The 21,985-nt window shown below is 35.2% G+C and overlaps 1 protein-coding gene across 1 annotated transcript in view; it reads left to right on the plus strand.

Moving 5' to 3' along the window:
- The window catches only part of RNF13 (ring finger protein 13), a 136,009-nt gene that overhangs the window by 66,484 nt on the left and 47,540 nt on the right, over positions 1-21,985 (plus strand). The window contains exon 5 of the mRNA XM_024768987.1: positions 15,877-15,964. Within this exon, the coding sequence (XP_024624755.1) occupies positions 15,877-15,964 (88 nt within the window). The remainder of the gene's footprint in view (positions 1-15,876; positions 15,965-21,985) is intronic.

Raw genomic sequence — 21,985 nt, forward strand, 5'->3', positions numbered from 1 at the left:
TCTTCTCAGTCAAGTCTTTGGTAACTAGAAATTAGAATATACCTCTTTTTTTTTTTTTTTAAAATAACTTTCTTCTTTTAGGTGGGGAAGGGAGGTGGTTCACTGTAAAATTTAGGGAAATACTGCCATTGAATATTTATTTTTGAGGGTGAAGACCCAACCCAGGAATGAATAGGAGGGTTTGTTTGTTCTCTTATCCCTTTAGTGGATCCTCATCATGAGTCTGAGTACTTCTAATGGAATTTCCTGATTTAGCTATTACTCCAGCTCATCTCTTTCCACTTCCTGCCTTGAATTTTATGCTGTAGCCGTAGAACCTACTGAAATCTCTCAACTTGCTGTGTCTTTGTGCCTTTACACACATTATTTTCTCTGTCCAAGATGACCTTTATCACCTATGTTTCTGACTGTTTCATCATTTAAGTGCTAGCTGAGAAAGTTACCTCTTCTGGAAGCCTTACTTTTCTTTCTACCCTCTCTCTGGCAGAATGAATGATTCCAGTTCAATGTGCCACCCTCCACTTTGTAAATACCTCCTTTGTATCTCTTTATCACAATATTATTTTTTATTATATATATTTCACTTATATGCAAGCTTACTGTGTTTAGAGTTCATGTTTGAATTATATTTAAATATCTAATTTGTATCATAGTGCATAGTAGGAGAGCAATAAAGGTTTGTTAAATCAAACTATGTAGTGTAGTAAGCCTTCTACTTACATGTATATTGCATTCTTTAAAAGTATGTACATGTAAAAATATGTAAAAATGTTTAGATTGAGGATTCTTATCTTAGAAAGGAAAATGTTAAAACTTTTATTATTATAACTCACCATGTAGACGTAGTCTTAATGGATAAAGTTCTATTCTCTACGTGTTCTTTAACTTTGTTATTTTTCCTTCACAAATATACAGCACGGTCTGTTATAGCCATTTAAGGGTAAAGATTTCATACTCATGTTGCTCCTAATGATTTCTGTCTCTGTCTCAGTTATATTAAGTTTACGAGACATTAATTTCCAAGGGAGACATTGGTTTTAATCAAGGTCTGGAAACAGGCTGCATACATTTGAATCCCATCTTTATCATTCATTAGCAGTGTGATCTTAGGCAAGTTGTTTTATCTCTGTGTGCCTCAATTTCTTTATCTGTAAAATAGAATTTTAAATGTTCCCTACATCAGAGGATTGTTATGAGAATCAAATGAAATAATCACTGTTAAATGCTTATCAAACAGTGCCTTGCACACAGTAAGTAGGCAGTAGGTATTAGCCATTAATGTTTTAGTGATTTTTTTCATTACTGGTGTAAAATAGAATGAGGGTAAAGATGGCAAAGATGCTGACTGTATTAGGCTGAGAAGTCCCATAATCTACTGTCTGCAAGCTGGAGCATCAGGAAAGCCAGTGGTATAATTCAGTTAGAGTCTGAAGGCCTGAGGACCCGGGTATTTGATGGTGTTAAGTCCTGGAGTCCTGAGGCCCAAGAACCAAGAGCTCTGACGTCCAAGGGCAGGAGAGGGTGGATGTCAAGAAGAGAGAGGGAATTTGCCCTCCCTTCACGTTTTGTTCTGTTTGGAACCTCAAGGAATTTGATGATGCCCACTCACATTGGTGAGGGTGGATCTTCTTTACTCAGCCTACTGAATGAAATGCCAATCACTTCCAAAAGCCCCTCACAGACACACCCCCAAATAATATTTTACCAGCTATCTGGACATCTCTTAGCCTAGTCAAATTGAGACATAAATTTAGTTCGAACCTTTCAGAAACGAAATCATTGGCTGATAAGTCACCCTGTGATATAGTAACTCATGTCAGTCGATGTGTAAAATTTTTAATTTAGCTTATAAAGGACAGTTTAATCATGCCAGTGTGTAATGTATACAAAATAAGTTTCATAAATATACAAGGATAAGAATTATGAATCACCTATCAAGTGTAGGGTGAATGGATAAGGATAAATTCATCATGATTACTAGAGAAACATCTGGAGTCTCATCCCAAAGAAAATTTCCTTTCTAAGGGTGGTTACTGGTGGATTGGCTCTTAGCTTTATTAGATATAATCTTCAGATCAGAAATCTATGACTGTATTTTTTTGGGCTAAATTGATGATTAAGTTTTGTATTAAGTATGTTACGGAATCTAACTGTTTACAATTTATGTATGGTGCTTCTCTTCTGAATTGCAAATAAATAGCTCTTTGTAGATAATCAATAGTGGTTCATTCATGTATTTAGCCACAGTTTTATGTGAATACACTGACTTAAGAAAATAGCTCATTTTCTTATTCCTGATGTAGCATCCTGAGACTGAGTACTGAGAAAAGCTTAATTCAGCACCATACTGTGTGCTACAGTTGAGAGTAGTTGCAAGGTTGTTTTTTTGTCATGCCTGCTATCCAAAGTGATACCCAGATTATCTCAGACAAATAAGAATTGGCCCTATTTTACAGAGCTTTCCTTGGAGAAGGGAACTCTTTCCGTTGTAGATAGCAGAAGGGAAAAGAAGTACGAAATAAAATTGTATCAAGATATTTCAAATGATTAATGGTGATGGACATTTCAGGGTTTACTTTTTATAATTCTTTAGATTTTTTTGAAGACGAATATTATGCTGTAATTAAAGAAACCTAGACTTCTCTTATTCTTTCTTAAAAGTAAATGATGAAGTGAAAGTTATGTGTTAACAATCAAGGAAATGGCAGATTTTCTATATACAAACTATCCCAAGTGGTTTGTGACTCAGGGTAGCCAATAATACAGCTGAAATGCAATTAACAGTTTTTGGAGGGTAGGAAATTGAATCATTTGTAACATTTTAAGATAGAATACTGTTTTAATTTTTTTACCTTTTGTCAAGAGAAGCACATTTGAACCTTTTAATCTGTCTTGCCTTGGAGAGAGACAGCAAAACTCATACTCAGAGTCAGTATTTGGATATGTGGAATGTCCAGAAGGCCAGTAAGAAGAACTGTTGATTACATGCCAGCTGCTTAATCTGAAAACAGTCACTTTTACTCACACTGACAGAAACTGTATCTTCTGAAAAATACAGCTCTTTAGAGCAGGGGTCCCCAAGGGCCCTGGGCTGTGGACAGGGTCCCAGGCCTGTTAGGAACCATGCCGCACGGCAAGAGGTGAGCAGAGGACGAGGGAGTGAAGCTTCATCTGCCGCTCCCCAGCGCTGCATTACCGCCTGAGCCCCTCCACCCCGCCTTTCTCCAGCCGTAAAAAAGTTGTCTTCCACAAGACTGGTCCCTGGTGCCAAAAAGGTTGGGGACCGCTGGCTTTAGAGGAAAAGCAAAGCGATGTTATTTTGTTTATCTTTGTGCAGTTGTTCTTCACTGTGACAAAATACAATTGTTTGGAAATGTTAGTTTTTGGTGAGTATTTGAAATTAAGAAAACATTGCTGGCTCTTTGGTAAATAAGTCAAGGCTTCATTAAATCTCTTAGTTAGAAAAATGACTTTGTAGCACTCTGAGGCAGAGAGTTCTCAGAAGACTTGAATTGGCATCCCAGTGGGAAGTAAAATTTTTAAAAATTTTGTAAAAATACCTGGCTATTTCAAGAACATTAAAATAATCACTTAAAATAGAACTTTTCTAAACTATACAGAGTTCTGTGTTTATAGCCAAATAAACATTAGTTATCAGAAATCTGTCTGTCATTGTAGTCCAAGGTATTTCTACCTTATGGTTTTAATGCTAAGTCAACAACTTCTTCAAATAGTCAATTTACTTTATTTTAACTGAACTCAATGGAAGTTTGGTAAACAGAAATGGTGCAATGCGTGAACTTCTGCTGAATTTTATTACCACTTTACGCTCTAGTGATTGTTTTTTTGAAGGGCATGATAGTTTATTTTTAAAAATTGTACCACACTGATCATAATGAGCAGCATACACATTATGATGGCTTTTCTCTTGGGTATTAATATTGCAGTATTTTTGTATACTGAAATGTTTCAATAAGACCAAGAACATTAGAGATATAAAATGAACACTAATAATGCCGGTGTCCTACCCTACAGAATTAATTTAAACTCCCTTATGAATCAGTGGCATTATAATGTTATATAGTTACGAAGAATGAAAGTTCTCTTCTAAATAGGCAGCATAAACTTATACTTCCTTTTTCTTTAATCTTTAGCTTTTATAATTTAAGCTATGTCCACCCTTGTCAAAGCACAATCATACAAGACACCTCAGGTAATTTCCATGCTACCATTGCACAAGTTTAGTGATTTTTACTTAAACAAACAAACACAAATCAAACCAATGTCAAAAAAGGAGGCAAATAAAACTGATTTTCCAGTCATTTGTAAAGCATAGTGCATATTTGTCCAACACAGACTCAAACTTAAATTAAATGCTGTCATTATAATCTCCAAACTTCTGCAATAAAATTAACATTTATATATAGATATATATATATATATGGGTTTTGTTTATGGAACTGTATTTTGCAATCAACAAGCGAAAGTTCCTTTTTAAAGAACAATATATTTGGTTACAGTTCCACATGTTGGTAGTAGAGGCAAAGCCACATGATGTTAAACCTGGCTCTAAGTTACCTAAGGTATAAAATTTTGATCAAAATTATGATACTCTGATCTTAAAAATTCAACCCACGTGAGGTTACTTTTTAGAGTAAATGTGCTGTTGAGTAATCATTGCAATAGTCTTCTCTTTGTATGACTATCTGCAGATTGGCCCTTTTCTTTAATCAATGTGACTCACCAACATTTAAAACTGACCTCTTTACTTCTGTGTTACCATTTTCTAGTGATTATTTTTGAAAAATATAGCTGTAGGAGGCTGAAAGGACTTAGATATTATTCCCTCTACATTTTTTTGAGGGGGGGCTTAGGTGGAGTTACATTTGGATTAAAGATGATAAGGAATATATTGGTACTCATTTTCTGTTGGAATGTGACTTTTACCAAACTTAGCTGGCATACAAACCCCTACTTGACCTGACTTCTGTCTCTGTCTAAAGTCACATCTGTACTTTGCCTGTCCCCTTACCTTAATCGTCAAGACTTTACAAATCCCCTTACGTGCTGAGCAGTCTCTCCCTGTCTGTCTTGGTTTCTACCATGTCCTTCATCTGGAATATTTTCCCTCTGCTTGTCTGTCTGGGAAATCTGACTTTGTTTTAGGTCTAAGATGAAGTTTCATCTGGTATCTGAAACCTTCCCTGATTTTCTTCAAGGCAGACTAGATCACTTCTTCTTTTATATATTACTTATTTAATCCCATGTCAGTCTCTGTGAGGGAAAAGATAGTGTTTTAGATTCTACAACTCGGATGCTTAATACATTGTATGGTCCTTGGTAGATGATTAATAAATATTTGCTGAATGAACTAATTTAGAAGATCCTAAGGGCTTACAATTAAATTTAACTGGATTAGGGAATAAACAGTATTATTGGAACCTTTTATTGGCTTCATGTTCATTTCACTTAATGCTCTTGGAAGTATTTCTAAACCTAGATATTCATTTATTCCACAAACATTTTTCTCTAAGTCCCAATTTTTATGAGAATTAAAAAGTTAAAATAAACATTTTTTGGATTATTTATGTGACTTTTATTATCATAACAACAAGGAATAAAATTTTTGGAGTGAAATTTTATCATCTTACAAAATAGGCATCCAGTTTTTCTTTCTAGGCTTACCTTTCATTATTCTCTCTCAGGCCTCCAGGCTGATACATTACATGGTATTCTCAGAACTGCACTTTTATTTCAGTAGTATTAATAAGCAAGTAGATATGAGCTTGAGTAGAAATTAAATTCTCAAATATCTCAGAATCATCTAATATCATTATTTAAGTTTTCTTACTCTTTTCTGTATTTCTACAAAGTAACTTATAGCATTTGTTACTAATCTACTTCAGAATCCCGTATCAAAGTTTTCATTAATTAAATAATACTCGGTGGATGGAAACATTTCTACCCATATATGGTTCAAACAGCTTTGTGCTACTAGTTCTTTAATTTATTCATTCATTCCTTTCTTCTACCCTTTGATAAAAATATTTGTGTTTTAATAATTAGATTCCTTTATATACAAATTTATTCAGTATTAAAACAACAAATTCTCTTCTTTTACTAGGAAAGTAACATTCAATAAATAAAAAAGATGAAAAATAGTAAATTACATGTACTTTACCCTAACCTCATGAAAGAATGTAATGCCAGTAACTTAATTTACATAGCTCTTCAACACACATTCTTTTTTTTTTTTTTTAAGTATTGTTGATTTACAATATTATATTAGTTTCAGGTGTACAACATAGTGATTCAAAATTTTTAAGGATTATACTTCATTTAATGTTATTATAAAACATTGGCTTTGTTTCCCTGTGCTGCACAATATATCTTTGTTGCTTATCTATTTTAATCCTATACCCCTATCTTGCCCCTTCTCTGTCCCCAATGGTAACCACTAGCTTGTTCTCTATATTTGTGAATCTGTCTGTTTTGTTATATATATTTGTTTTATTTTCTTAGATTCCATGCATAAGTGATAACATAGAGTATTTGTCTTTCTCTGTCTGACTTATTTCACTAAGCTTTATACTTTCTTGGTCCATCCATGTTGTTGCAAATGGCAGAATTTCATTCTTTTTTATGGCCGAATAATATTCAGTTATATACCACATCTTCTTTAACCATTCATCTATTGACGGACGTTTAGGTTGCTTCTATACTTAGCTATTGTAAATAATGCTGCTGTGAACATCAGGATGCACCTATCTTTTCAAATTAGTGTTTTCGTTTTCTTCGGGTATATTCCCAGGAGTGGAATTGCTGGATGATATGGTAGTTCTGTTTTTAGTTTTTTGAGGAACCTCAATAGTGTTTTCCATAGTGGCTGCACCAATTTACATTCCCACCAACAGTGCAGGAGCATTCCCTTTTCTCCACATCCTTGTCAACATTTGTTATTTGTAGGCTTTTTGACGATAGCCATTCTGACAGGTGTTTGGTGATATCTCATTGTGGTTTTCATTTGCATTTCCCTGAAAATTAGCAATGTTGAGCATTTTTTCATGTACCTGTTAGCCATCTGTATGTCTTCTTTAAAAAATGTCTATTCAGGTCTTCTGCCCACTTTTAAATTGGGTTGTTTGTTTTTGATATTGAGTTGTATGAGCTGTTCATATGTTTTGGATATTAACCCCTTATCAATCATATCATTTGCAAATATTTTCTCCCACTCAGTGAGTTGTCTTTTTGTTTTATCAGTGATTTCCTTTGCTGTGCAAAAGCCTTAAGTTTAATTCAGTCCCGTTTGTTTATTTTTGCTTTTATTTTTTTTTGCCTTAGGAGACAGAGCCAAAAAATATCGGTCTGATTTATGTCAGAGTGTTCTGCTTGTGTGCTCTTCTAGGAGTTTTATGGTTTCGGTTCTTAAATTTAGGTCTCTAATCCATTTTGAGTTTATTTTTGTGTATGGTGTTAGGGAGTGTTCTAATCTCATTGTTTCACATGTAGCTGTCCAGTTTTCCCGGCACCATTTATTTATGAGACTGTCTTTTCTCCATTGTATATTCTTACCTCCTTTGTCATAGATTCCACACACGTTGTTTTGCTTCAAAATCAAGTTATTCATATTACTCAGATACACATTAAATGAAGAATGTCTAGTTAAGGAAGAAAGATGGGATCTAAAGAAAGAGGGAAAGATGGCTTATGTCATTGAAGTCCTATTAATGAGAGTGAAAACGTCATTAGGGTCTAATACCGTCTTCCATAGAGTAGCTCTTCCCAACATGGCCTGTAGTGATCCTAAAATAACCTGTAGGAAAGAATTATGTTGGATTTAATCTTGGCAGGATTGCTGGCCACAGTTCTGGATCTTATTTCAACAATTGATTATTCCCTACTGTACTGTAATGTTTCCAGGAATTTTTATCCTGTAGATAGAATTAACAGTTTTTACATTCACACTCTGAATTCTCTACTGTTGTTGCATTCTCATCTGCCTTGCTTTGATCATTTGAGAAAGAGATTTTACTTCTTAATTTCTTCTTACTTCTTCAGATGAAAGAAGATCATAGCTAGGTTTTGAAAATTATCTCTATTCCCTAAGTCCCCCATTAATTTCTTTAATTCATCTCTTTCCCTTATAGGGAAAACAATTTTCTTTCTGTGTTAGATATCCAAGTTGGGAAAAAGGGTAGTTTGTGCCCAGGCTGATGGTTGAGTCATGGTTGCTTTCTGTTGCTAGTTCTGAAAGTAAAGAAAATGTTTTCCAGAGAATTTTTTTCAGTTGGCATTTGGAAAGATTTAGAAGCAGAGTTATACTACATTTTCTGCAGAGGATCCATAGAGGTTGGACAGTAAAGTGAAGCTTCAGTTTTCAGATTGCTGGAAGTGCCAAAACCCACTGTATAGCCAAGATGGACAGAAGAGGCCAGGCTCCAAAACCATCAGTATCTGTGTTATGCTTTTCTGTTTTGGCTTTTTACCTTTGTGTTTTAAAACATCGCATTCACAGAAAAGGTATTCATAATGTATGTATGTACAATTTAAATAGTAAAATAAATATCCGAGTGCTCTTCAGCTTAAGAGAGACCTGTTACTAATGTTAATTAGTTAATGTTGTTAATTACTTTAACCAGACTTCATTGAAGACTTTGTTAGGTAAATCTTTTAGATTTTATTTCATTTACAGATTGTGTTAAACTAGTATTAATATCTTACTTTCATGAAGGAGCTTCCTATTCGGAATATTTTTACAATAATTTCAAATGTTTTAATAAAGTGATGTCAAGTGTACCACAAAGTGATCGCTAACTAAAGCTGCTCATTTTCTGTCTTGTGTTTGAAAAGCTTGTGATAGGAAGGATTCTTTGCTGAGGCCAGGGCAAACCCCAGCCAACAGTACTATGCATTTCCTATTTCTTTACTATAGATTCTATCTTTTTGCCATGTAATATTTTCTTTCTCTCGCTTGATTCTAGCCTAAAAAAAACACCATGGGTATATCTTTTCTCACTTCAGTTTCTTGGGAGTAGGACTTAATGTTTTATGCAGTTCTGTGTGCTGAGCTTACAGTATAGTGCTTAGAACATCAAAATGAGTAGGCAGTAAAGGGAGGAGTATGCTCAGAGATCTGTCACTGGGTGGCGCTGAGCATCAAAGTCTCATTGCCCCATCAGTTGTTTTTCAAGTGCAGTATGAATCCTTGTCATTACTTGGAAATTCCTAGTAGGCTGATAGCAAGTGTCGATTTATCCTTTTGTTGCACAACAGTTTCTTCCAAAAAGCTTTATTAACAGTGGTGGGTGGGTTAAAATGGAGCTTCTGCTGTGTCAGGATGAGAAATAATTAAGATTTGATTGGAATATGAATCCTATCAGTATCCAGAAATATGAACTTAGGTTGGATCCTTCATTTTAATTTGCACTTTAATATAGTCAGTACATAGGTAACTAGAGAATATTTTATGGATACCTTTGTTAAATTTAAATTGCAATTCTCAAAAGTAAAAATCTAGACAGCTTTTAACTGATATAGTTTATTTTAACTGGTATAGTTCATTATATAAAAGTAAAAGTTTTTTTTTTTAAAGAAAAACATCTTTAAATCAATAGCAAACATCAGAAATAGCTACACATAAAGGTTTATTTGGGTTTTCTTAATGTCACTAAGAAAAAAGGATCATTTTTGGTTTTAATCTTTAGTACTAACCATGTACTAGATATAATATTAAAACTTCATTAGAAACAGCCACATTCAAAGACCTGAAAGTTAATGACCTTGATTTTGTGATGGTATGTTACAGAATAATATTGTTGCAATGAGTGGAAAAGCACAAATCTCTTTTCTGATTGCAGACAACCTACAGAACATTAAAAACTCACTATATGGGTTTCAAACTTTTTTGACTGCAGCCCACATTAAGAAATTTATTTTTATTCATGCCTCAGTACATATACAACATGCAGCCTGTAATAAAGTTTCATGAAATAGTACTTACCTGTATTAGCTATGATACTCTGGTAAATGAAATTTCCTTTTATTAAAAAAGTTCACCCAGGTCCACTAAATTGTTTTATTACCTACAGTTTTCAATACCCTCGATATTTAAAAATTGCTTTCCCATGTACTAAGATTGACTTTAAAATGCTGCCACTGGGGCATAACATAAAATCTTTAATTAATTTTTAAAGTTCCAAGGATTCTGGCTTCTGTTTTCTGTTCTACTTGAAACAGGTAAGTATGGCTTTGCATACAAACACAGATTTTACCAGCCCTACCACCAGAATTTTCTAATGAAATAAATACAACTTATCTTTAAGCCTAAATAATAAATAAACATGTACATTTGTAATATGCCATAAATCAAAAGGTCAGCGCTCTCAAACATAACCTAAAATACGAGACGGAAACATGCCTTTGTACCACCATAACAAATGTCACAAAATTTCAGCTTTGAAGCCATATACTTTTCCCGATTTTTCTTGGAACTTGTTATGTACTTAATTTTTTGTTTAAAGAATAGAATTCTTATCAGGTTTACTTCTTTGTTTCTCTATTATAGAAAAGAATATAAGGGTGGGGCTTCCCTGGTGGCGCAGTGGTTGAGAGTCCGCCTGCCGATGCAGGGGACACGGGTTCGTGCCCTCGTCCGGGAAGATCCCACATGCCGCGGAGCGGCTGGGCCCGTGAGCCATGGCCGCTGAGCCTGCGTGTCCGGAGCCTGTGCTCCGCAGCAGGAGAGGCCACAACAGTGAGAGGCCCGCGTACCGCAAAAAAAAAAAAAAGAATATAAGGGTGGAGCAAGGTTAGAATGACTACTGGTAGTCTAAGCACAGAGAGAGAGGAAGTGACATTGACACTTAACATGAAGGAGAAAACCCCGCTAGGGTCCAGTAAAGCATGTTCATGATGATCCCCAAGTCACTGGAAAAGGTCAAATCACATTTGGTGTCTTTTAATTGAGACAGCTAGGAAAATGGAAAATGTTTTAGAAAAATTTTTATCTACAATGACTGAAGTAAAATTTTTGGCATGTTTTTAAGGGGGAACTAAGCAATAAATATAAGGAAATTTCATTTTTGTGGCATATATCTTTCTGGGTAAGACTGGGTAATAGTTATCTTAGTTGTAGTTTAGTTTGATTAAACAAGTATTTATATGAGAGAGATTCTTGTAGGCTTGAGATATATACCAATAAACAAGGTAGTTCCTTAAGAAACATGAAGTCTGGCATTCATAATGCTCTAAATGTTATTTTTCACATCTCTTTTTTCAAGATGGTGTCAGGCTTAGTTTTCTGATAATTAACATTTTTAGATGTTAATTATCTAAAGATAATGAAAAAAGATTATGAAAAGATGCATGAAAAAATTATGTTTTGTTAATTTTTAAGGCAATACATTAAAATATAAATATCATAAATTTAGATTTCTAGTATTGTGATTTCCATTAAGGCAGCAGGATTTTGGTTTTATTATCTTTTTGAGAACAAGGATAGATTAGTGTACATTTATGTCATTAATGAACTATGGACATCTTGACAGTGCAATCGCATTTTTCTTCTTACAATGCCTCTTTTATTAGTGTTTTACCAATTCGTCCAGTCTGGAAATAAGATGAATTATTGTGTCATTCCCAGGGTTCCTTTTAGAACATGTCTTATTGAAGCCTCTTCCATTAGCAGTCCGCTATCTTCTGGCATACTGGCTATTTATAATAACAAGACAGCAGTCCCATATTTCTTTAAAACTCTTGGTTAGGTGCTACCTGGTCTGCGTAATTTAATTGCAGCTAATTTGTTGATTAGATGTAAACTAGTACATTTACCACTATTTGAGCTAATGGCTCCCTAATCAGTTTCCTTAAAAAGGCAGATTTGTAGTTCAATTCAGAAGGCCTTTTCATGCAATTTTCAGTGTTGATGGCTGTTTTAGAATTTAGGTTTGTTAACTGTGCCCGCTTTTTATTTATGAATCTTTGAGTTCTTTGCCTCCATCTGACAACGTGTTTGAGGTTGCATTTTATGAATGTGAAACCTTGCGCATGCATACTGAATGATTTAGGTCTTTTTTCTGCCTCATGTGTTTTTGAAAATACCAGCTGCTGCTTAGTTAAAAATGTAATTTAATTTGACTGACACATGATTTTTATAGTTCATAACATGGATATATTTTCCTTGTTTGTATTCATAAGCCTGTTGATCCATATGTTAATGTGTTTCTTTTATTTAATTTCTTATTTTAAAAATCAATAACAACAACAAAGACCTTGGGGAAGCCTTCTTGTTAAAATTTTGAAAACATGTTTCTATTTTTTGTAATTCACATTTGTGCTTACAGAATTCCTTCCTATTTTAGTCATTTTCTATTTAAGTAATTTTATTATTTTATTAGAGAACAGCTTTTGATATTGATACAATTTTGTATTGTATTTATGGAACCAATTGCATTTTGGATGTGTGAAAGAAACAGTTTTCCTCAGCTGCTCAGTGCAGTTTTAAGAATATAATGACTAGATTTAGTTACATAGCAGATTGTTGTAAATCCATTAATTTACATTCTTAACAATTTGCAGTTCAGAAAGCCTCTTGTAAAATTGATGATTATTTTGTCCCTTCTTACTGGAAAAATTCACACATAGACTGCAGAAGATTTAAGGACCCCATGAAGGCCTGTTTTGTAAATGGGAAGGTATATATAGTGTGTAAGTATGTTGTAGGAAGGGGGACCCCTTCCAGGGACCAAGAGTGGGCTCTTGTCTAACACTTGGAAATGAATTGTCTGAAGAGACACGTGCTGACAAAGCAAGAGACTTTTTCGGGGGGGAGTGCCCGGGTGGAGAGCAGTAGGGTCAGGGAATCCAGGAGGACTGCTCTGCCGCGTGGCTCACAGTCTCGGGTTTTATGGTGATGGGGTTAGTTTCTGGGTTGTCTCCGGCCAGTCATTCTGACTCAGAGTCCTTCCTGGTGGCACACTCATCGCTCAGCCAAGATGAATTCCATCAAGAAGGATTCTGGGAGGTTGGTAGGACATGTGGACTGGCGTCTCTTCTCTCCTTTTGACCTTTTCCGAATTCTTCCAGTTGGTGGTAGCTTGTTAGTTCCGTGTTCCTTACCAGAATCTCCTGTTGTGAGATAACTCATGCAAGTGGCTATTACCTTGCCTGGCCAAGGTGGGTGGTTTCTGTCAGTGCTTCCCTAACAACTATAAGGCACTATATAAGATAACAAATTGATATAAATACTAAGCAGGAAGCAGTTATATGGGTGCTTGGGGCAGCATGTGGAACAGGGCATGGAACAGGACAGGCAGGCTTCATGGAGGTAATGGAATTTAAAGGGCTGATTAGGTGTTCAGAAGACAAAGCCTATTCCAAGCAGAGATGATAGCATGAGCAGATAGGTTAGAAAGCACTGGATCTGTTTGGATATCCATGAGTGTCCAGGTCTCTGAGGATAGTGATTGTTTCTGATTCACCTTTGAGTTCTGCATTGTGCCCAACACACAATACCTTACTTGTTATGTAAATTCAGCAAACACTTACTGAATTGAACTATGTTTCTTTACATACGCTTTATCATGGTTCCTGAGACCACCTACCCTGTATCTTAACATGTTGTATCTTTGCTCACAAATATATATTTTTCAGGGAAACAAGTTAAATCATGTAATTTCAATGACTTTGTGTATTAGTTGGCTTTAAAAAGAAATGTAAAACTTAAGTTTTATATTAGGAGAGAACAACTTTTGATATAAATTTTATATTTCTTAAATTGTATCTCTGGAAACAGTTGTTTTCTGGATTTGTGAAAGAAACATTTCTCCTTAGTTACTTCGTTAGCTTTTTTTGGGAACAGTTAAATGGTCATTAAAGCATCAGATAAACTAATAGCAACCCCAACCAAGTATACTTTTGTTTTAATGAAAGCTAAGTGAAGTCTGTTCTGCTATGATAATATAATGAATAAATAATAGGTTAATACATAAGTAATAAATAAGAAATAAAGTTTAGAAGCTATTCTGTTCTTCTTGAGAGATTTTTTTTCCCTCCCCTTGGAAAGCAGTAAAATCTACAGAGAAGAGGCTGTGGAGGCTGGCATTTTCTTAAATTTTAGTTGTATAACAAACAAAATCCACCTAAAAATAAAACATGCACACATAGGCAAAAATTAGTAAACTTACTTTTTTGATTATTGACTTTTCTTTGCATGACTGCAAAACATTCCTTGTAACAATTTTGTTGGCTGGTTGGTTTTCTTGCCGTTATTCCCAACATTAGAGCAGTAGGTCCTATGTTGGTGAACTATTTATGCTATTTTAATTCATTTTAAAAAAACTGCCTTATTTTCTCTCTTGTGTTTGTAATGTTATAATATGAGCTATTAATTTAACCACATATTTTATAAATTTTCTCATTCTAGTAATATGTAATGAGTGCCTGTTCTGTCAGGATATTATTTCATAGGTTCTGTAGAGACTATAAAGATGAACAAAATATTAATTCTGTGAGGCACTGCAGATTCAGGGGTTTTTTGGTGATAGGATAAAAATATCCTGATTAGTGCCCATTATTGTCTCTTTCAGAATTCCAGCTTTCATTTATGAGGTAGCTGTAGAGAAGTCAGTGGTAATGTAGAAGAGAATTTCACTCTTACCTGATTGGGGTTGAATACATGAGCCTCATTTTTCTTACTTAGCACTCAAATCCAGTCTGCTGAACACTTGGGCATTCCTTTTACTCTCAGAACTTGACGTTTTGGGCTTTCCCTTACTCTTTGGAGCTTGACTCAGGTCTTATCTTTATTGAATTACGGTAGAATTTTGAATCATTATTATGCTGATAACTAAAACAGAGTTTCAAGGGTTTCTTACCATATTAAGTATCCAGAATTATATGTATATAGTTTTCAGAGTATTCAAAAGTATTTCGAGCATTCAAAACTATTATATATATATATATATATATATATATTTGCATACCCAATTTTCATTTTATTTAAACAGTATGCAAATAATGATCTGATCCTTCATTTTTACCAAACAGTCCAAAGGAGTTAGGTCTGGGTTTATTTTTATTTAAAACAGATTGTTATTTTAAAAGTGAGGTGTGGTAACATGTGTGGATACTTTTCAGATCTTTCATGTAAGAAAATCCTTCCACACATCTAGCCATATTCTTATGGTGCGAAGCTTACTATTTTGGAGACTAGTTTTAGGAAAGATTATATAGCTAGTAGAACCAAAGTAAGCAACTTCAGGCTGGAGTTATTTTTAATTTTTTCAAAGCTTTAGAAAGGACTTTTAAAGAAAATCATTGATGATCATGCTAATAATAAGAATAGCTTTTATTTGATTCATTTCTATGTATCAGGCATGGTATTAAGCATTTAAAAAATTATTTTACATACGTGAAAAATATTGTTGCCATTCTCATTTTAAAGTTGGGGAAACTGAGGATTAAGGAAGAAAAAGAATTTGCCCAAGTGTAATGCACTTGTAAGTAGCAGAGGTAGATTTGACTTCTCAAGGGCTGACGACTCTCGAGAGCCTGATTACAAGTCTCTACCTCTTTAGAGCCAGACAGGTTTATTGCTTTGGATCCTTTTGGTTTGGTAGCTTGTGTCTCTGTCCCTTATTTGCCTCTCATTTCATTTAGTACCATGAGTGAAATCAAGAAGATATCTAAAGAAGTCCTTGATAATCAATTATAAAACACATTATGTTTCAAGAACACACTTGAGATCTGTTCTTGTATATATACATAATCTAGTTCTAGTTGTATGTTATGGGCTCGTTGATTTATGTTTGCTGAAGTTGAGGGGCCTTATGACAAAGCACTTTCTTCCTCATATTATGACTGTTTTCTGACTTGCAGGTTTTAAATGCACAGAGAGCAGGATACAAAGCAGCCATAGTTCACAATGTTGATTCTGATGACCTCATTAGCATGGGATCCAACGACAGTAAGTACAGGTATCACTTTTCTTCTCTCCTGTTTGACCAATCATTCGAAACTAAAACTTACCAGAATTTCTTTTCTTTTATTTTCTGTTTAAAAAGCAAAATTTCTTCTCCATCAGAAAGATAATTTCCAATTTATAATCCTCTTGGGATAATTTTGTTCACAATATAAGTGGAATTGACTTGTTCTTTTCTGAAGTTTGTCGTTGTTACTGTTGTTTTTTAACCTATGTGTTTCATTTTATAGGATGTATTGATATTTTGGTAAAAAACCAAAGGAAAGCCAAAGCTTTAAATAAAGATAAGCATATTGAGTTAAGGATGCCATAGGATAATTTTTGTGATTTATTTAGAGATTCACAAGGTGAAATTTTAGGATATGCAGAAATACTAAATAGCTACTATATTCTTATGGAATTTCAAAGCCACATACTTGTGCTCTCTTAATGCCAGTTGGTTATTATTACTCCCTTAACATACATTGGCATGCCTGTAGCTTTCCATTCAAAATGGGAATGTCTTTCCTTATTCTTTACTAAATATTAGCTCGTAGGGAAAATGAGCCAATTTTAATGAAATAACTGGCTTTAATCAGACTGATTTTTAAGCTATATCCTTTCACTTAATTTAGTGAGAGTGTTAAAGGTGTCTTTTTATGTTAATGAGACTACTTTTGGACTCCACCAAAGGATGGGGCTGGTTGCTAGGAGAACTAACCAGGTGATTAGAAGGTTGGAACTTTCAGTCACACCTCCTGACCTCAGTGGCCAGTGGTTTAATCAGTCATGCCTATGTAATGAAGCCTCTGTAAAAACCTGAAAGGACAGGTTCAGAGAGCTTTTGGGTTGGTGGAAGCGCGGAGATGCTGGGAAAGTTGCACTCCTGGAGAGACCATGGAACCTCTGCACCCCTTCCCATATACCTTGCCCTATACATCTCTTTCATCTGGTTGTTCCTGAATTATATCCTTTTATAACAAACTGGTAATCTAGTAAATAAAATGTTTCTTTGAGTTCTGTGAGCTGCTCTCGCAAATTAATTGAACCCGTGGAGTAAGGGTTGTTGGAACCTCCAGTCCGTAGCTGGTGGGTGGGTCAGAAGCACAGGTAACAGCTTGGACTTGTGGCTGGTGTCTGAAGTGGGGGATGGGGATTCTTGTGAGACCGAACAAGGTTCCCTGTGGAATCTGATGCTATATCTCCAGGTAGACAATGTCAGAATTGAGTTGAGTTGTTTGATGGTCTGGGAAGATCCACACATACATTGGCAATTGGGTTCAGAGCCCAGGATACACTAAATAAATACACGGCCAACATTCAGGATTAAATATTTTGTTTTTGTTTTCCTTTTAGTATATAACAATAATACCTCTTGTTATTAAGTTGAATTGAGTCATATATGCAAGAAAGAGTTTGCAGCAAAGAGCAGACCTAAAGCTATGGACTGATATACTCCATTGGAATGTATTTAGGACTTTAAATAACTGCATCCTCAATAGGAAATATTTTGGATTCCTTGACCAAAAAAATATTTTTATAACATGAGACAGTATTTTTTGTTGTTGTTGAGTTGAACTCTTTTCCTTCTTACCCCTAATTTAATCTGGGGCAAAATTACAATATATAAAAAGTAAAACTTAGCGATAAGTCCATTAGTTAATTTCTTTATATTTTAAATTATTATTTTAATCTTCTAGCTGATTAAATCATAACTGTAGAATGCATGAAGTACCCTTAAGAGGTTCTAGCATTTCACAAAAGGTTTGATAACCACTGTTTAGGAATTAGAGGACTTGATGAAGGGATTTTACTTATCAAATAAACTAGTACTGTTTTACTACAGATTGGACACCGTTGTCTTCTCTTCCTTTAATCACCTCCCATAAAAAAAAATTATTATCCTACACAGTACCTCCCAGGCTAGTCACTTTTGTGACCTGTATACATTACTGGCAAAACAGAAAGTGTACACACTCTGAAAATAGGCCTGAATTCAAATGTGAGCTCCTACTTGTTTTGAATGTATAATTTTGAGCAGGTTACCTACTCTTTGTGTGTTTTGCTGAAGGCCTGGGCCTAGGTTATAGCAACCCTCAAGACCTTCTCATGGGTTCTGGGTTGAATACAATGATTAGTATTTGTAAACTATTTTCTCTTTTGACACGCTTTTCATAAGAAATTTGCAAGATGAAAGTGTCAGTTCCCCATAACACCTGTTTTGTCTTTGTACTAAAACCTTTTTGTGATTATCATATCAGTTCCTAAGGAAAGTGTGCTAAATATTAGAAGTAGCACATGACCATATAATCCTGTTGTTGCTATGGAAATGTTCCAACTGAGTTATTATATTTCAAAGATTGTTCAGAATTTTGGTTCTTGACTTCATTGCTTGGATTACTTTCCATGACATTTTGCTCTGTCCTTGAGTGTGTATGTGTTTGAACATTTCATATATCCAACATGTTGTAAAGATCTTTACCATTTTCATCTTTGCTGTTACTTGGTAGAGGAAAGGAAAGCACAGATTTATTAAAAGAAGCATGTATCTATCGCTCTTTTTTAGGCTTAGATCATAGCCACATGTGTTCCCCTAAGAGCAGAGGTTCTAATATCTGGACACAAAAGGAAGTTTTAAAGGCCTCTTGCCAACATTTCACACAGGAATGTATCTGTTTCTTATTTCAGCTAGGACATAGGATGGATTAGCTCAGTGAGTCAGTCACATTTGTCATCTTCAGGAGGCAGCAGCAGAATGTGGTGGGGAAGAATACAAACTTCAAGACCAGGAAATGTGGGTTTATTCCAAGTTAGTTGATATATGAACTGACCTGTGCTGCTGGAAAAGTTACTGACCTTTCCAGGCCCTTTATTTTCATCTGTAAAAGTGTGAATAATTTTAATTTTTACTTAACCTGACAAGGTTTTAAAGATCATATGAAAGAAGGTATATGAGAAAACCCATGCCATAGCAGAGTGGAAAGAATCTACATTAGGAGTCTCAGCCTCAAGTTTGGGTCTAGGCTGTGCAAATTTCTAGCTGTATAAGTAGGGCAAGTTACCAGTATGGGTTTGTTTCTTCTCCTTTTTTCCTTGCTTTCTGCCTTCAACAAATATTTTTTGACAGGCTACTCTGCATCAAGCGGTCTTTTAGGCATCATGACTACAGCAGGAAATGATAGTTTTAAGGCTTTGCTCATACTTTTCATTGAGGTAGCAGAATGCAGTAGTTAAAAGAGTATGGTTTCTGAGTATTGCCTTACAAAGTTTGAATCCCAGCTCCACCATTTACCAGCTATGTGACCTTGGGAACATTACCTAACATCTCTATGCCTCACTTTTCTGATATGTTAAATGGGGATGATAATAGTACTCAACTCACTGGTTTGTTGCTTATGACATATAAAACATCTAGAAGACTGCCTGGTTCTTAGTAATTATTTTTTTATTTATTTATTTTTTTTGCGGTACGCGGGCCTCTCACTGCTGTGGCCTCTCCCATTGCGGAGCACAGGCTCCGGACGCGCAGGCTCAGCAGCCATGGCTCACGGGCCCAGCCGCTCCGCGGCATGTGGGATCTTCCCGGACCGGGGCACGAACCTGCGTCCCCTGCGTCGGCAGGCGGACTCTCAACCACTGCGCCACCAGGGAAGCCCCTTAGTAATTATTTAATGGTTATTTAGCTGCTGTTATTATTGCTGCAGTTATTATTATTGTTATTGCATTCTAGGGTGGAAGAGAGGAAATGAACACATAATCAAAGAGGTATGGTATATGTCAAGTAGTGGTAAGTGCTATGAAGAAAAACATGCCAGGTTAAAGGGATACATAGTGACAGGGATGAGAGGAGGATAGCTATTCTAGATAGGGTGATCAGAGAAGGTTGCTATGAGGCTTTGACATTTGAGCATAGGTCTAAATTGAGAGGCTGAGCCACGCAGATTTTTCTAATAGTTAATTATGTTTGTAGAGGAGCATATTCCGAGGAAAGGGAACGGCAGGCAAATGCAAATGCTCAAAGATAAAGCATACTTGGTGTTTTCAAGGTGTGGCAGAAAATCACAGTGGCTGGAGTAGAATGAACAAGGGAGAGAGAGAGTTGCAGGGGATGAAGTTGGAGAGGGAGCCAGGGACTAGATCATGTTGGGTCTTGTGGGACTTTGGGATTTGTTTTACATGGGTTTTAAGCAGAGGTGTGAGGTGATCTGACAGATTTTAAAGGATCACTTTGGTTGTTCTTTGGAGAATAGACTGAAGGTGAGAGATGGGCAAGAGTGCCAACTGAGAGACCAGTTAGAACATCGGTGCAGCAGCCGGGCAAGAGGCGATGGCAGTTTGGAGTATTAGCGGTGACTGTGATGGGAAGTGATAGAATTATGGATATATTTTGAGGTTGATAGGGTTTGATATAAGGAATAAAAGAAGGGGAGGAGACAAGGAAAACTCCAAGATGTTTAACTTGAGAAACTAGGTGAATAGTTAGTTACAGAGATGAGAAAGAGCAGAAGTAGACCTGATTAATGGAAAAGAGATATTGAGGATTCCGTTTGAGAAACATTAAGGTTGAAACATCTGCTAGGCAGTCAAATGGAAAAACTGAACCAGCAGTTGGACGTGTGCGTCTGGAGAGGTTGGGGCTGGCTGCTTCAATTATAATCTGTCTGTGATACGATAATACTACTTGGCACGCATACTTCACAGAGTTGTTTTGTGGATCAGAATTAAGATTTTGTGTTTTTAAAGTATTCTGTGAACTAAAACATTTGGTTTTGTTTTCAGTAGATAAATGATGTTGCAGAGTCTCCAGGATGGCTGTTTATATTTGTGTACATCATTTCCCCCTTCTTAATCTTCTGACTAAAATGAGGAGCTTTTAACATCTCATTAGATATCATAACTCAGGGAAGTTATGTTGCTTCCAATAATTCTAAGCCAGTAGTTACAAGCCAAAAATTCCTCCTCGAGTTTATCAGAGTATCTTCATGAAAGAGTAAAGCATTTTACAAAGGGTATACAATTCCAAGTTTTAATTATCAGATAAATTAAAATTTAAACTTATGTGAAAGAGAAAGATCTCTTAGCATGACAGAAAATATCTCCCTAAAATGTATATGGTTATATAACAGTACCTCTGTAGCTATTAAAAATTATGAGGTAGGTATTTATTTATTGACATGACAGGATATCTGAGGTATACCACTGAGTGGAAAAAGCCTATACTTTTCCCCCATTATTATATGATCCCATTAATACAAAAATTTAAATATTTATTGATCTTAGTAATATAAAGATAGTGATTAAGTGTTCCTCTGCTAGCCATTTTCGTTCCTTCCCTCTTAGGGTTTATATGATATGGGCATGTGTGTATGTGTGTGTGTGTGAGAGAGAGACAGAAAGAGAGAGAACGTACGGAATGATTTTATTTGCATATATTCAAACAATCTGAAAAGGAAAAAAAAAATGTACTAAGGATACCAAGATTTTAAAACTTTAAAACTTGTCTTTATAAGAATTAAAGAAAAATACATCAGCGGTTGCCGAGGTTGTGGTGAGGGTTGACTGTAAAGGGGCATGAGGGAATTTGGAGGGATGATAAAACATTTTTTATCTTGATCGTGGTGGTGCTCACATAATTGTATGCATTTGTTGAAACTTAAAGAACTGTTTATATTGCTTCAAATGAAAGCCTTGTCTTTGGGTGGGAAGGATTATGGCTGTGTTCTGTTCTTCTTTACTTGTATCCACCCCCCTCTTTTAAATAAATAATTAATATACATTTTAAAAAGAAATGTAGAACAAAGTTGTTGTGAAAAATGTAACAAAAGCAAACAAATGGACTTCCTCTAAAGCCAAATCTGTTAAAATAACTCACAGTTAAAAATATGGCTGCTTTTTCTATAGGAAGAGTAAGATGATTTTTTTTATTTCTCGAGTACTGGGTAATTTTTGCAAAGTTCTTTTTTTGTTGGCATTTGATTTTAGTTTTTTTACCATAGATATAAAAGTAAACTTTCGTGGGACACGAAT

This window comes from Neophocaena asiaeorientalis, unplaced genomic scaffold (genome assembly GCF_003031525.2).
Source record: "Neophocaena asiaeorientalis asiaeorientalis breed wild unplaced genomic scaffold, Neophocaena_asiaeorientalis_V1.1 scaffold118, whole genome shotgun sequence".
In the NCBI taxonomy this organism is placed as follows: domain Eukaryota; kingdom Metazoa; phylum Chordata; class Mammalia; order Artiodactyla; family Phocoenidae; genus Neophocaena; species Neophocaena asiaeorientalis.